Source organism: Cottoperca gobio, chromosome 14 (assembly GCF_900634415.1).
Source record: "Cottoperca gobio chromosome 14, fCotGob3.1, whole genome shotgun sequence".
Lineage (NCBI taxonomy): Eukaryota > Metazoa > Chordata > Actinopteri > Perciformes > Bovichtidae > Cottoperca > Cottoperca gobio.
Window position 1 is genome coordinate 4,415,289 of NC_041368.1, and position 13,276 is coordinate 4,428,564.

The following is a 13,276-nucleotide window of genomic DNA, read 5'->3' on the forward strand; positions in this document are numbered from 1 at the left end:
TACATATAAACCATCGACACATAGTAAGATACACATATACTAGATATATGACACATATTATCTATATCTATATTATAGATAGAATATATATAGAGAGATATACATAGAGAGACATAGTATATACAGAGAATGACAATATATAAGAGATATCTAGAGATATATATACACTATATATACATAGTAGAGAGAGAGCGAAGTATATGTATTCACCAAGAGATTTCACCAAGGGTGCACTAATATTATATATATATATATATATAATATATTATATATCTATATATATATATATATATATATATATATATATACACACACACACATATATATATATATACACACACATATATATACACACATATATATACACACACACACATATATACATATACCTAGATTGAGTGTTGTATTATGGGTTGTTTGTTAATTAAAGTTAAAGATTCAGGAGTGTCGAGTGGCTCGTGTGAAATTGAATGGAGTGTGTCTCCCAACACCTCTACTGCAGGAACAGACTGGGGACAGAATCATCCGTCAAGCTACCAAGAGTTACTCCTGATACTGAACGTCATGCGGACTGATGATAATAACCAGAGAAAATCATTCCAACTGCTTCCAAGAGCCTGATAGGAGATAGGCAAGGTAGATAAATGTGGGTTTTATTGTAAGCTTTAATGGAAGTATTTCATGTTTCAGTTTACGACAGAAAAGGCTTCAAGATGTGGACTCTTTGGACTAAATTTCATACACGACTTGCATGAAACTGCTTCAAATCTTCAAAATGTGTTGGCAAAGGATGGATAATCTTTCTCATCGGACCAATACAGTAAATGGCCAAAATGATGTTTTGATGAAGGTAATGTGGATCAAAATAAATGATATAATAAAAGAGGTCTTTTAGTGAAAGAATTAACCTTTTGGGATTATTTCAAAGAGTGATTGGTCTTGGTCCCTTTTATACACCATCTTTCTGGCTAAAGTTGAGTTGTATTTCTGATTCTTACCATCGGACCAGCAGACCGTGCTCCAAGAAGTTCTTCAGGTTGGGTAGTGTCTGCTGCAGATCTGGGGTGGTCAAGCCATGTTGATATCTCAGCTGCAAGAAAAGGGAACACATACTGTATCATTAACCTCAAACAACCTACCACATCGTACATCCTAAAACCCTACACATAGTGTGTGGCGGGCTAACATTACTGCGAATCAAGTAGACACGTATGCACATTCTCCATGTTTGGATGTCGTAAAGAGAAGAAAGAAATACCCCCAACAGGATAGGTCTGAAGTATACATTCTTTCACCATGACACATTTCTACTCTCCCCATCAGACCATAACTCATCTGGACACACAATGGGCATCCTTCCCTGATAACAGGCATGTCCGCTAATATGTAAGGTGTGTGGAAAGACAGGGGATGAGATGCGGGTGGCAACAAAAACCAAACTCGCCGTTAAAACATCTGGACGAAATGGGGCAAGGAGAGCACATTAGAAACCCCATTACACTCTCCCATGATCTCTCCCTCTCTCTTCAGTAGACACAATTCTAAATTTGGCCTTGAATGTTCCCTCCCTTGTACCACAGTGCTTTACTTCATGATGATAGAACCAAATCTAGTGAAAAGAATTCAATAAGGCCACCTTGAAACTCCAGTTTTGTTGCCAGAAATATCTTCTCTAACAGTTGAGCGATGTCACAGCAAGCCAACTCTTGTCCCGGAGAGTTTATTTAACCTCTATTACTGAACAGCAGAGGAGCATCATGCCGCACGTCCAGCGTATATCTTTGAGGCCCCTCTGTGTCACACACACACACACACACACACTGCCTGCACCAGCTGACATCTGGTTTGTTTCCACTTGGGTGCCACGGCAACTACTCTGCTTTTTACACACACACACACACACACACACACACATACACACACACACACACACTCTGGTGAAAAGGTGCAGCGCACATGACTCTGACACATCACTCACACAAGATAACTGCTTCTTCATAATGGATGTTTGACATTATGATAAAGAAATTACAGAGAAATAACTCTTTGAGCCTTAAGAGGGCAAAGGTCACATTTCCTTGTTATTTAGTTTAGGATGAGGCAAATGGTTTCCAGGGCATCAGCAGCCCCCAAAACACATCAATACCTGTATTCTTGTGGAAATTGCTGTAATATTTATTTAGAGAACCCTGCTGTAGTATATAGTGAATCTTGTAAAGCTTGACTAATGGCAATAGGAGTGGAATAGGAGGAGGCCAAAGTGAGGATTTGTCAAAATTTCTACCAATAAAAACTGCCAAAGGCATATATGGTCTGAACAGTGGCCAGAATAGTGGTACCACTGTCTGTACAACGGTAACGATCTGATACATGTACCAACGTGTTCACATGTCTCTATCAATGTTCCAGTATGTTTGCACATGTGTGTGTTGACATGTGATGACAGTATCAGAGGACGACTGACAAGAGGTGTCGCCTCAAAACCCAGATGGTGATGGAATGGTCAAAAACCTTTGAGAACAACATAGAGATCCATTCATGGCTCAGAGTAAACGTCAGGGTCTGACCAAATGACGACGCTGCGCTGTCCACTGGGCCAGCTGAACGGAATTGGGTTTGAAGCAGTAGGCCAAGATCAATAACACCACCAGTTTAGAAACAGAAAGAGCATAGCAACATTGGGCAGGGGGTTGCTGTTACTGTGGCCAGCTGCTCACTACCAGACGTCCCCACCTCATGGACTCTCCAAGGTACGGTTCTACGACGTACTGACATCAGATATGAGCAACAGGACATAACTTTATGCGTCCGACACGCTGAACCGCGTTGTGGCTGACTGTCTGCTTTCTTTGACTTCCGTCAGACGCCGGCTTTCACACCTGCTTTTTACATTGATTCCTTGGTTGCGCTCTGAACGTGGGGTGGAATGACACCACACGGCGGTGCTGACAGGAGCCCTATGGGATGGCGGGGGAGCGATGGGGGGAGAGGAGTTGCCGGTGTAGATGGAGGGCTGGGAGGGGGATGAGAAAGTCAGGCTGTGCAGCGGTGCGCCGAGGGGGGAAAGACGAGGAAATGATGCACAAGGGGCACGAAAGGAGAGAGAGATAGGAGAGAGAGAGGAGAGGAGGAGAGTAGGAGAGAGAGTGAGAGAGGAGAGAGAGAGAGACGGAGAGAGAGAGGGATAGGACGGAAGATGAGAGAGAGAGCGAGAGAGAGAGAGAGTGAGAGAGAAGAGAGAGAGAGAGACAGAGAGAGAGAGAGAGTGAGAGAGAGAGAGAGAAGAGAGAGAGAGAGCGAGAGAAGAGAGGATGGAGAGAGAAGAGAGCAGTAGAGAAGAGAGCGAGAGAGAGGGAAGGGAGAGGAGAGAGAAGAGAAGAGGAGGAGGAGAGAGAGAGGAGAGAGAGAGAGGAGAGAGAGGAGAGAGAGGAGAGAGGAGGAGAGAGAGAGAAGAGAGAGCGAGAGAGAGAGAAAGGAAGCGAGGAGAGTAGAGAGAGCGAGAGAGGAGAGAGAGGAGAGAAGAGGAGAGAGAGAGAGAGAGGAGCGAGAGAGAGAGTGAGAGGAGAGAGAGAGAGAGAGAGAGAGAGAGAGAGAGGAGAGAGAGAGAAGAGAGAGAGAGAGATAAGACATAAGAGAGGGACATAAGAGATAAGAGAAGAGAGATATAGAAGGGAAGGAGGAGGAGAAGAAGAGAAGAGAGAGAGAGAGAGAGGACGAGAGAGAGAAGATAGAGAGAGAGAGAGAAGAGGAGGAGAAGAAGAAGTAGAGGAGAGAGCGAGAGAGTAGAGAGAGGAGAGGAGAGAGAGAGAGATGAGAGAAGAGAGGGAAGAGAGAGAAGAGGAGATATGAGAGAAGAGAGAAGAGAGCGAGAGAGGAGAGACGGAGGAGAGAAGAGAGGAAGGAGAGAAGAGAAGAGAGAGAGAGAGAGGAAAGAGAGAAGAGAGAAAGATAGGAGAGAGAGAGATGAGAGAGAGTAGGAGAGCGAGGGAGAGAGGGAGGAAGAGAAGAGAGAGAGAGAGAGAGAGAGAGGGAGAAGAGGAGAGTAGAGAAGAGAGAGAGGAGAGAGGAGAGAGAGAGAGAGAGAGAGAGAAGAGAGAGAGAGAGATCTAAGAGATGAAATAAGAGAAGAGAGAGAAGAAAGAGAGAAGAGATAGTAATGAAGAGAAAGAAAGAGATATAAGATATAGTAATTTTATGATATAGTATATGATTAGACTAATATATATATATATATATATATTATATTGATATATATATATATATATAGGATAGATATAATATATATATATACTATTAATATATATATATATAATATAATATATATACTATATATATATATTAATTCCAGAAAGTGGAAATGGCTGAAGACAGGAGAGTGATATCACTGGCTTGTTTCGAGTACACTTCAGTACTATGGAGCTTGCTGTGGGGGATTCAATAAATAGGAGGATGTTATGGCTGGTCCACGATTCTTCATAATGTAAGCTTCCTAAAAGCCAACAAAGGAGAATTCTACCTGCATGCCTGCTCACACAGGCTTTTTGCCAAATCTCTGCCAGTGGGCACCGACAAACACCTGACGCTACGTGTCTGTTTGGCAGCAGTGGGTGACTGTGTTAAACACATTCAGACAGTTTTGAAGACTGAATACAGCAGCACTACAGCTGACCAGAGCTCAGCCAGCCAGACTCTATCAATATTCATAAACTGGTCTGGCCCTCCCTGTGGAAGCTGCATTAGGTTTCTCCTCAGAGTGCACTGTATGTGTATATATGTGTGTTGCTCATGGCCTTGTTCTAGGAAGGCATATATCCTGGACGCAGCCTGTCGAAAATATGCAAACATCAACCCCCTCCCTTCTTCTCTGCTCTCTTGAGAAAAGCAGAAAAAACATTGGTGACCGGCTATGTCATCTAGCAGAAAAGAGACACAGAATGTTGTAAAAGGGGAAGAAATGTGTGAGGCAGCTTAATGACATGAAGCTGGGTGTCATTTCCAATTATCTGCGCTGCCATGAAGGTTTTGACTGTAGGCTGGAAACAAACAGCTTAGCGGGGAAGGTTTAGATTCTGGTCTGTAAACACTAACTGTTTTTTATGGGAAAGTGTTGAAAATGATATGAGGTTAAAAAAATCACAATAAATTGATTTCTGTCGTGCACAACAGGAGTGAAAATGTGTGTCAACACAGTAAGCGAGCATCTCAGAGAATTTTTAATGCAAACACAGCAATGAGAAGCAACCTCTGAGTGTTCCTATGTCAACAGCTCCAGACCAGATCATACAAATTGCCCAGAATCAGTCCACCTGAGACGGCTTGTCATTTCTGGTTTCCCTTACATACATCATTGTGATGAATGCTGGTGGAGTCCTTAGCGTGCTTGTGCTTATGTGTATGTCAGAGTGCTTTCAAGCTGCTGGCCACGGGGTTCTTTGTAACAGGGCTAACCAGATCGTGGTGAGAAATTCCCAGGGCCCATTGACGACGGCTGAAAGACGAGAGGAGTCGGTGGGGGGGGGCTCTTTCACATGATGACATAGTGAAACAGATCCGGCCAGGTCTCCCCGTCGCTGCTCACACCTTTGTGTCTGGACACTCCCTTCCCTGTTTAGCTATTCTAACCCACCCGGGGCTGTGGAGCCTCCCCAGCATGTGTAGTGGGTACTCAGTTGGTAGGACTGCAAGTCTGTGTGAATGTTTAGAGGATGAGAGCAACTGACCATCACATCTGAGAATTTGGAGACTCATCCTCGTCCATCTCAAATAACAAAGTAACAGGATAAATAATGCAGCAGTGTATACAGTCCCAGCCTGCCAATCCACTGGAGCCATGACCACACACAAACACACTCAAACTGACTAGAGCCGGCGGGAACCAGTCAGTTTACAGTACATGCCACCCATCATTTGGCAAAACCTGCTTGTTTGCCCTGAGCTCTGTACAGAGGCTAAACAAATACAGCCTGGCTTATGCCACGTATTACAGTTTCCCTGGGTTTGTCAGTACTAATCACCCTCACATCAGGCCACAAATGTGGGCGGGCTGCAGAGAATTTTGAGGTTGATTGCTGATGATGTGGTGTAGGAGGGCGGAACAGGTAACAAAGCACACCTCCCCGCATTTTATGCCATGAGATCACTGTAGGAGCCTCTCATAAGCGCAGACATCCCTACAGTTCAACTGGTGCATGTTATTGGCATCGTCTGACAAGCGGTCTTCCATCGCCACTGGAGATGGGCAGTGTACGAAATCTGAGACACAGGATATTTTCATCAAAAGCGTCGTGCTTCATGTGTCAAGAGGTTAAAATATACAAATCAAACCCTGGAGTATCCTGTGCATGTCTGACCTGCATCATGAACAATTACCTAGTGATTTATAATCAGCAGGTTTTTGTCCATGGGGGTAAAAATAGAAATGGTTATTTTACAGCGTACATAGGTTTTACATACTCCCTGGGGAAGATAATCAGGGAGCTCATTAGGTCCTATGACAGCTTGTTATAGAGGGGCTAACCAGGTGTTCCTCCCTCCACCATTCCTCTGGTCAAACTTTGGGCTGGATACTTGAGCAGAGACCGTGAGGTTGACACAGACATTAGTAGAGCTGTACTGGGGCTGTGGGAGATAACCTGCCACTGACAATATTTCAGGGCTGTGCCTCTTCTGGTTAAGATGATTGATTCATGAACAGCTAACATACCGGTGAAAAAACAAAACAAGCTGTAAAACAAATAATATTTTAAGAGCTGAATGATACCATGGCACAATAAAATATCCTGTAACAAAGTATTAACATTCAGTGTAATAGAACAGTTCCTGTTCCTTCTCCCGTCATTTCTACTGATCCTGTCAGGAAATAATATACAGTCTCCATGCTGTGCTGTTAATTATCAAGCTAAAGCTCATTGTGTTTCAGTGACTTGTAAGCCAAACAAAGTGCTCAGTCTGCACAATCAACTAACTTGTTTGTGAAACAAAACAGTTAAAACAAAACAGCTCACTGTTCGACAGAGACATTTAATGCTAATGACACCAATGAAATGGTGAAAACTGTGTTAGATTCTAATATAAAATACTTTTAGCTAATGTTGCATTCACTCCATTTGGACGGATACGGGTGGTAATGTATATTACATTACATTATTCCAGTTCATTTAGGTGACGCTTTTGTCCAAAGCGACGTACAAAAAGTGAGTATAAAAAGTATATGGACCATTCCTTCAAGTGAGACATGCAATAAAATGGTCATTAACCAACCATTTCTTGGCTTGTGAGAGCAATTTTTGGACATCTATGGTGTCCTTTGGAGCCTTTTGGCTGGCGCATTAAAACCACACACCCCACACATAGTTCATGTTTTTTCCATGATTACGCTCAAGGAGCCATTAAGTCCGGCCAATTGCCAGTAAATGATTCCTTCACACTAGACTGTAAACTCCAACTTCCATGATGGCAGCAGGTGAAGTTTTACTCGTTATAGTGGTTATTCATTTGTGTACTGCATGTTCCTGTCGATCCAACTATCTTAAAGCTACTACAAGGACTTTTTAACTGGTTATGAAACAGTCTCAATACTGTTGCCTCTGTATGACCTTCATAAGCAAACAAGACCATGGAGCAAGCAGATTAAATATTTCTATGAAGTAATGGTTAATGCCCGTCACCGGGTCTGATTCCCCTCAAGACCAGACAAAACTATTTACAGCACACAGGCCGGAAGAGCCAACGTTAACATTTTCACAAGAGAAGTACAGAGTACGTATATTTTGTTCTTCTAAAAAGGGAAGTTTGGAGTTCCCTACTGGAGCTGCTGCTGCCCCCACGACCCGACCCCGGATAAGCGGTAGATGATGGATGTTATATTTTGTGGTTATAGCTGTGACCAGCGGATCAGCAAAGAGAAAAAGAGAATAATTGACCAAAGAACAAAAAAAGAGTCAACTTTGTTTAGTCCTTCAACAGATGAAGAGAAGAGCTGGATTTGAAAGCATTCCAAACAGACCTTAAATTGGCCTTCTTTCTAGGTTTAAAAAAAAAAAAAATTCTTAAAAAGAAACTGTATTCTTCTTTCCCTTGCTTCCAAAACAAATGCACGTGCTGGACAGATCTAGATCTTCACGACAAGAGGCGGTGTTGATCATGGGAAATGCAGTCATCATTCCAGAAAAAAACACTACCACCTTTGTCCATAGGGGCGCCAACATAAACGCTAAATGAAAGTTCCTTGTAGTTGCTTAAACTTTTTGTTTACAGCCACACATAAGCTTAAGATCTTTTTCTGTTTGCCAACTGTTGCCAATTTTTCGAAGACTGAGTCCAGCTTTGAGGAAATAAACAACTCATGTACCTCAGTGGGCTGATATGGTTAGTCAGAATGTACATTAGAAAACTGTATTTACAGATGCAGAGATTTTCTGTCCGATCTATTGTTTTGACATTTCAATAAACAGTTTGACTTGTCCAAAAGAATTACAGCACTGCCGTTATCTTTTGTGGCCAAGCTGCAAAGCCAGACCTCACAAGTTTTTTGTGTTGTACTGTATATTTATTTTCACCCAAAACATACAATATAACAGCTATGCTTGACCATTACTTTTAATATGGGAAATAAAACAATGAATCATTTTTGATTGATTACCTTGCAGCTGAACCTTGCCGTGTTTGTAGCTATGAGCACTAAACAAAACAAAAAATCTAAACGGTTCTACATTCAAACAGGCCACATGATTTCTGAATACATTTTTAAATGTGCCATTCTAAGTAACCTGTGCAACTATTCTGCCACATATTCTGTGGTATTGCTAATGTTAGGATACATACATGAAATCAACCTTACATTGCAAACCATTCAGTAGGCCCTTAGAGATAAGTAATAAAACTAGCTTTGAGTCATGACTTTGAGAAAGTATCATTAAGAAGTTCTGTCTCCCCAAGAAGTCGCCTTCTTTTGGAACAAAACAGTGGGAGGAAATGCCGCCATCAGTTTGGTCCATGTCTTACTTCTGGCAGCTGTAACAGACATGCCAGGAGCTAATTGTAAAAACATTAATTCTTAACACGTAGGTTGAAAACTCACATACATACTGAAACATTTACCTTGGCAGATGGGTGATAATGTTAGGTTAGAAAATACACCCAGGACCACTTATTTTGTCTATAGTTGTTCTATATGAAGGTATAGTGAAATATGGTGCAAGATTGTACTTATCATTCTTATCGTCATATGTATTTAGCCTTTTTTTACAGCATCATATGATTTACATTACACAGGATCCCCCCTCTGAGAAGCTCTTTCTAGCTCACTGGTGGATTTGAAATGGTTGATTATGTTGGCTACAGTGCGGTGCGCCAATGATTCCGCCCATGTGGCTTATTGTGGGCACATAATGAAACTCGCTCTGTACAGCCTTCACTCATTCACCTAATAATTTACAGTGAAATGTTGACCGGGATGCATACAACATGGCCGAGACAAAGCGGCTGCAGATGGAAGCTGCGACATTAATGGAAAGAATGATTGTAAAGATGGAGGACGAGAATAATACGTTCATTCTTATTGCTCCTTACGGTCATTTGATGTGTACTTATAGCTCTCCTCTGTTGTTATTTGCTGACCTGCCGCTTTAAAATTTTACATTTGCAGCTTTGTATCGGACAATGGCAGATAAAACCTCACATGGTGCAATGGAGGCTCAAAACCTCAACAATCATGTGGTACGGTGTTGAATATGAAATCCAACTTGATTAATCACTGCAGCCTTTCATGTGTCTCAATAAATATACAGAGCAGGGCAGAAACGTTGTTTGAGTCTGGCTCGAGTCATATAATTCATTCACAACAGAAATTCACTTCCCTTAAACTCAGAGCAGCTTCCTGGCCTTGAATACGTGCCACGGTCATCATCATCCAGTCTGTAAGCCAAACTGGGAATCTGGATTCATAAACACCACTGGTGTTTGCTTACCACAGGAAATATCTTCCCACATATTCATAGTGTGAAGCATCCCCGCTTGCTCGTACATGTCTTGCAAAAGGTATTTCTTTATTTTCCATGCTAATGTTTGAGTTAAGATTACAATTATTATTTCATTTCTTAATGTTTCCACTTGACATTGGCCTAATGGAAGGAGAAATCATTGTTAATCCATAAGGCCAGGCTTCAAATGTTCCAAAGGGCAACCAGAAAGAGAAAAGAAGGATTAACAAAGTATCACATTATTACTTCTTCTGAGTGGAGTTTATTTTCATTAAAATGTGCAGACGAAGTAAACCTCCAACACAAAAAACTGTATAGGAACTCCAGCTCCAGGGATTTTAAGATAAATTCATTTAAAATGAAGTACAAAAAGATTAGAGCTGAAGCTGTGGATCCCACCAGTGACACAAGACTTCCTTTGCCAGAACGATGTGTGCTTTGCACTGATTAGACAGAAGTCAGATCGATTTTTTCCCGTCATTATCAGATTTTGTTTCAATATTAAATGTCCTGTCAATAGAAAGGTGTCAACACAAGCGATACAAAAGCAGAAGAACTGATGTCAGCAGTCCACAGTTAAGGGAAGAGAGAATTCCTGCACACTGTTTTTAAGTGGTTGCAATGCAAAGTATTAGTGACACATTGTTTGGGTCCCTAACCCTTCTTGTGGTGAATCTGGTGAAGGTCTAGGGTCTATTTTTAGATATTAGTTTTAAGTGGTTGTTGGAAAACAGATAAAAAAAACACCGTCAGGTGGTAACAATCAAAGTCCATTCTTCTGCTGAGCAGCCCGGTTTGTAAGAGCAACAGTAAGAACACGTGGAATGTAGCTGCAGCAACTGTTTCTGTGTTGAATGAGAGTCATGTGTTGACATGTATTTATTTAATGTTGGGCTTTTATGAGCCTCTATCATCTAAAGGTCTGTAGCTCAGCTAATAGAGGCCTTTAGCTGATATACAGCACATCAAATCTAATATTCACAATTATCTTGCACAGGCATGTGAGCAAGATAATTAGAGCAGAGGTACAAAGTGAAAAGGTGTCATTTGGTTGTTGCTCAACGTTGGAAAGGAAGCTCTACAAGCATGACATTTGATGACATTGCTAAGCAGCTACCCTGCTCCAACCTCTGAGATGAGTTTGTGCTACAGGCCGGGACAATTGTACTCATTGCAACTTTTAAATTAATTGCTTTTGAGAGTCATCTCATGTGCCGGGCCTAAAGCCTTTCACTCATAAACACATCCACACCTCTCGACGATTAGATAGCAGATAGTGGAGCAGTATGTTTAAGATTATGGTGTTTGACTAAGTTATTGACTTAAGCAGCAGCCTTATCGCTGTAAGATGTTTAAGGACCAAAGTCTCACGTACATGGGAACTGCCTGACTGCGTAGTTCATACTATGTTTAAACACTTCCGTAACAGCTGAAATGTAATATTCTTTGTACTTCCCGTCTCTGTTGCCATCTCAAACAAGCGTGTAATAAAACAGTTTTTAATATTGCATACTCGGAGTTCTTCCACTTCATTTAACATCCTTTAACTCTCTCTGCTCTCCCCTCCACACTGTGGTAATGTAATACAGGTGTGGTGTACTCACTGTGCCTGAGTCCGTTTCAAATGCAGCCCTAATTCAAACCAGAGTCTTCCGTCACATTACTTGTTGTTACACTTTGTGGAGTATCGCATTGCCGGCAAATTCAGTCAACAGATTTACATAATTACGGGAAAGGCTGTGTGCGATGAATAGGAAATTCAGTTAGGGAGACCACCGGTGACAAGAGACCAATGTGAGTCTCCTCTGACCCCAATCACTGCAGGGAGGGTGGGAGGTGGGTACTGCAATGCCTACAGTCTTAATAAGATCCCTTCATGATGTGGTTATTTAGTCTGTGAATGGCTTGGTCAGCAGAGGAGGCCAATGAGTGTTGTGTGCTACAGTGACACCTATTGGACGAGCCTCCATCCCTGAGAGGGGCTCTGGTCCTCAGGGCTGACGTCCCTCATCACAGCAACACTGGAGCCGAGCTATTGCTGTAAAGTAACCCACTGAGGCTGACCCTGTTTGTGAAGTCACAACACTGAGGTCAACTTCCTGTTAGCACTATTGGCATGCAGGACCATCATCAATCCTCCATGGCAGCTCTCACAAGGACTCCTGGAGCCAGGTTGAAGCACACCTACGAGAATATGCTAATTCCCTGCTTTGAAGATTCAAATTCAAAGCATACGGAGGTTGTTCTTGGGGGATGCCACAAATGTTTGTGGTCTGAATGGCGACAAACAGTGAAGGGCACACGATCTGTGATGGCTGGAGGGACATGGAGGATAGCCAGAGTCAGCACAGGTCTAATGTCTTCTACTAAGCATGGAAAGATACATTCATGGAGGAAACACAACAAACGTTGCCCTGGTTGTTGTGCGCCTTTTAAATAAAGCTGACAAATATAGTCATTCAAACATTATTTCAATTTATCCGGTCTGATCACACACATTTTATTATTTGGAATAAAAAGTGTTGTGGTATTTTACAAGGGAAATCTTTTTTTATATGCGTGTTGTGTTTCCACAAGGCCCCTAGGAAAATAGTAGACCAGAGAGGAGGATGAATATATGGTTTGTGGGCAGGTGCCTATCCTGGCTTCGTGCTGCCCACAATTCCTCTCCCTTGCACTGCTTGTGAATGGGCATATTATTTTCTCTTCGTTTCCTCTTCATTTTGTGGATGACTTTACAACTAAGATTTTCTATTAGTATTACCACTGGACTGGAGGTCACAGAGAGAGCCGGGGCTGGAGAACTGTGTACATTTCTCTTCATCCATCTCAGTTACTAACTTAGAAATGTATTGCTTTCAAAGTGATGGTTGACGAGAGCTACTTATCCGAATGTCTGCAGTTATTTTAACAAGTCAAAAGTGTGAGTGAGCCATAACAAGAAATGAAGAATGAATAATAACTGATCTGGGATTCAGTATGCTTGTTTCTCACTATTCCTCACTACGTAAAAATAGCAAACTTTTGCATCTGGCAAATAGCATTCTAACCCTCTTTCAGCTTACTTCATGAAAACAATTTGTCAAGTATGAATACAACCTTGATGACAGTGAAACGACCATGTCTGGCCTACAGTCCACATGACTGGCTAACTACATGCCCTATCAAAACAGTAACCAGAGAGCCCAGGATTAAAGCTCAGACTTCCAATATTTCACAGAGTTCAAAGGGATTTTGAGATCCTGCTACTATTCCACCAGGATCAAATATGCAGCATCAAACTGCTTTGTGGAGGA

The 13,276-nt window shown here is 42.0% G+C and overlaps 1 protein-coding gene across 1 annotated transcript in view; it reads right to left on the reverse strand.

The window, feature by feature from the left end:
* Positions 1–13,276, reverse strand: part of uvrag (UV radiation resistance associated gene) — an 88,912-nt gene that overhangs the window by 11,605 nt on the left and 64,031 nt on the right. Inside the window, exon 14 of the mRNA XM_029448434.1 lies at positions 999–1,090. Coding sequence (XP_029304294.1) covers positions 999–1,090 — 92 coding nt within the window. The remainder of the gene's footprint in view (positions 1–998; positions 1,091–13,276) is intronic.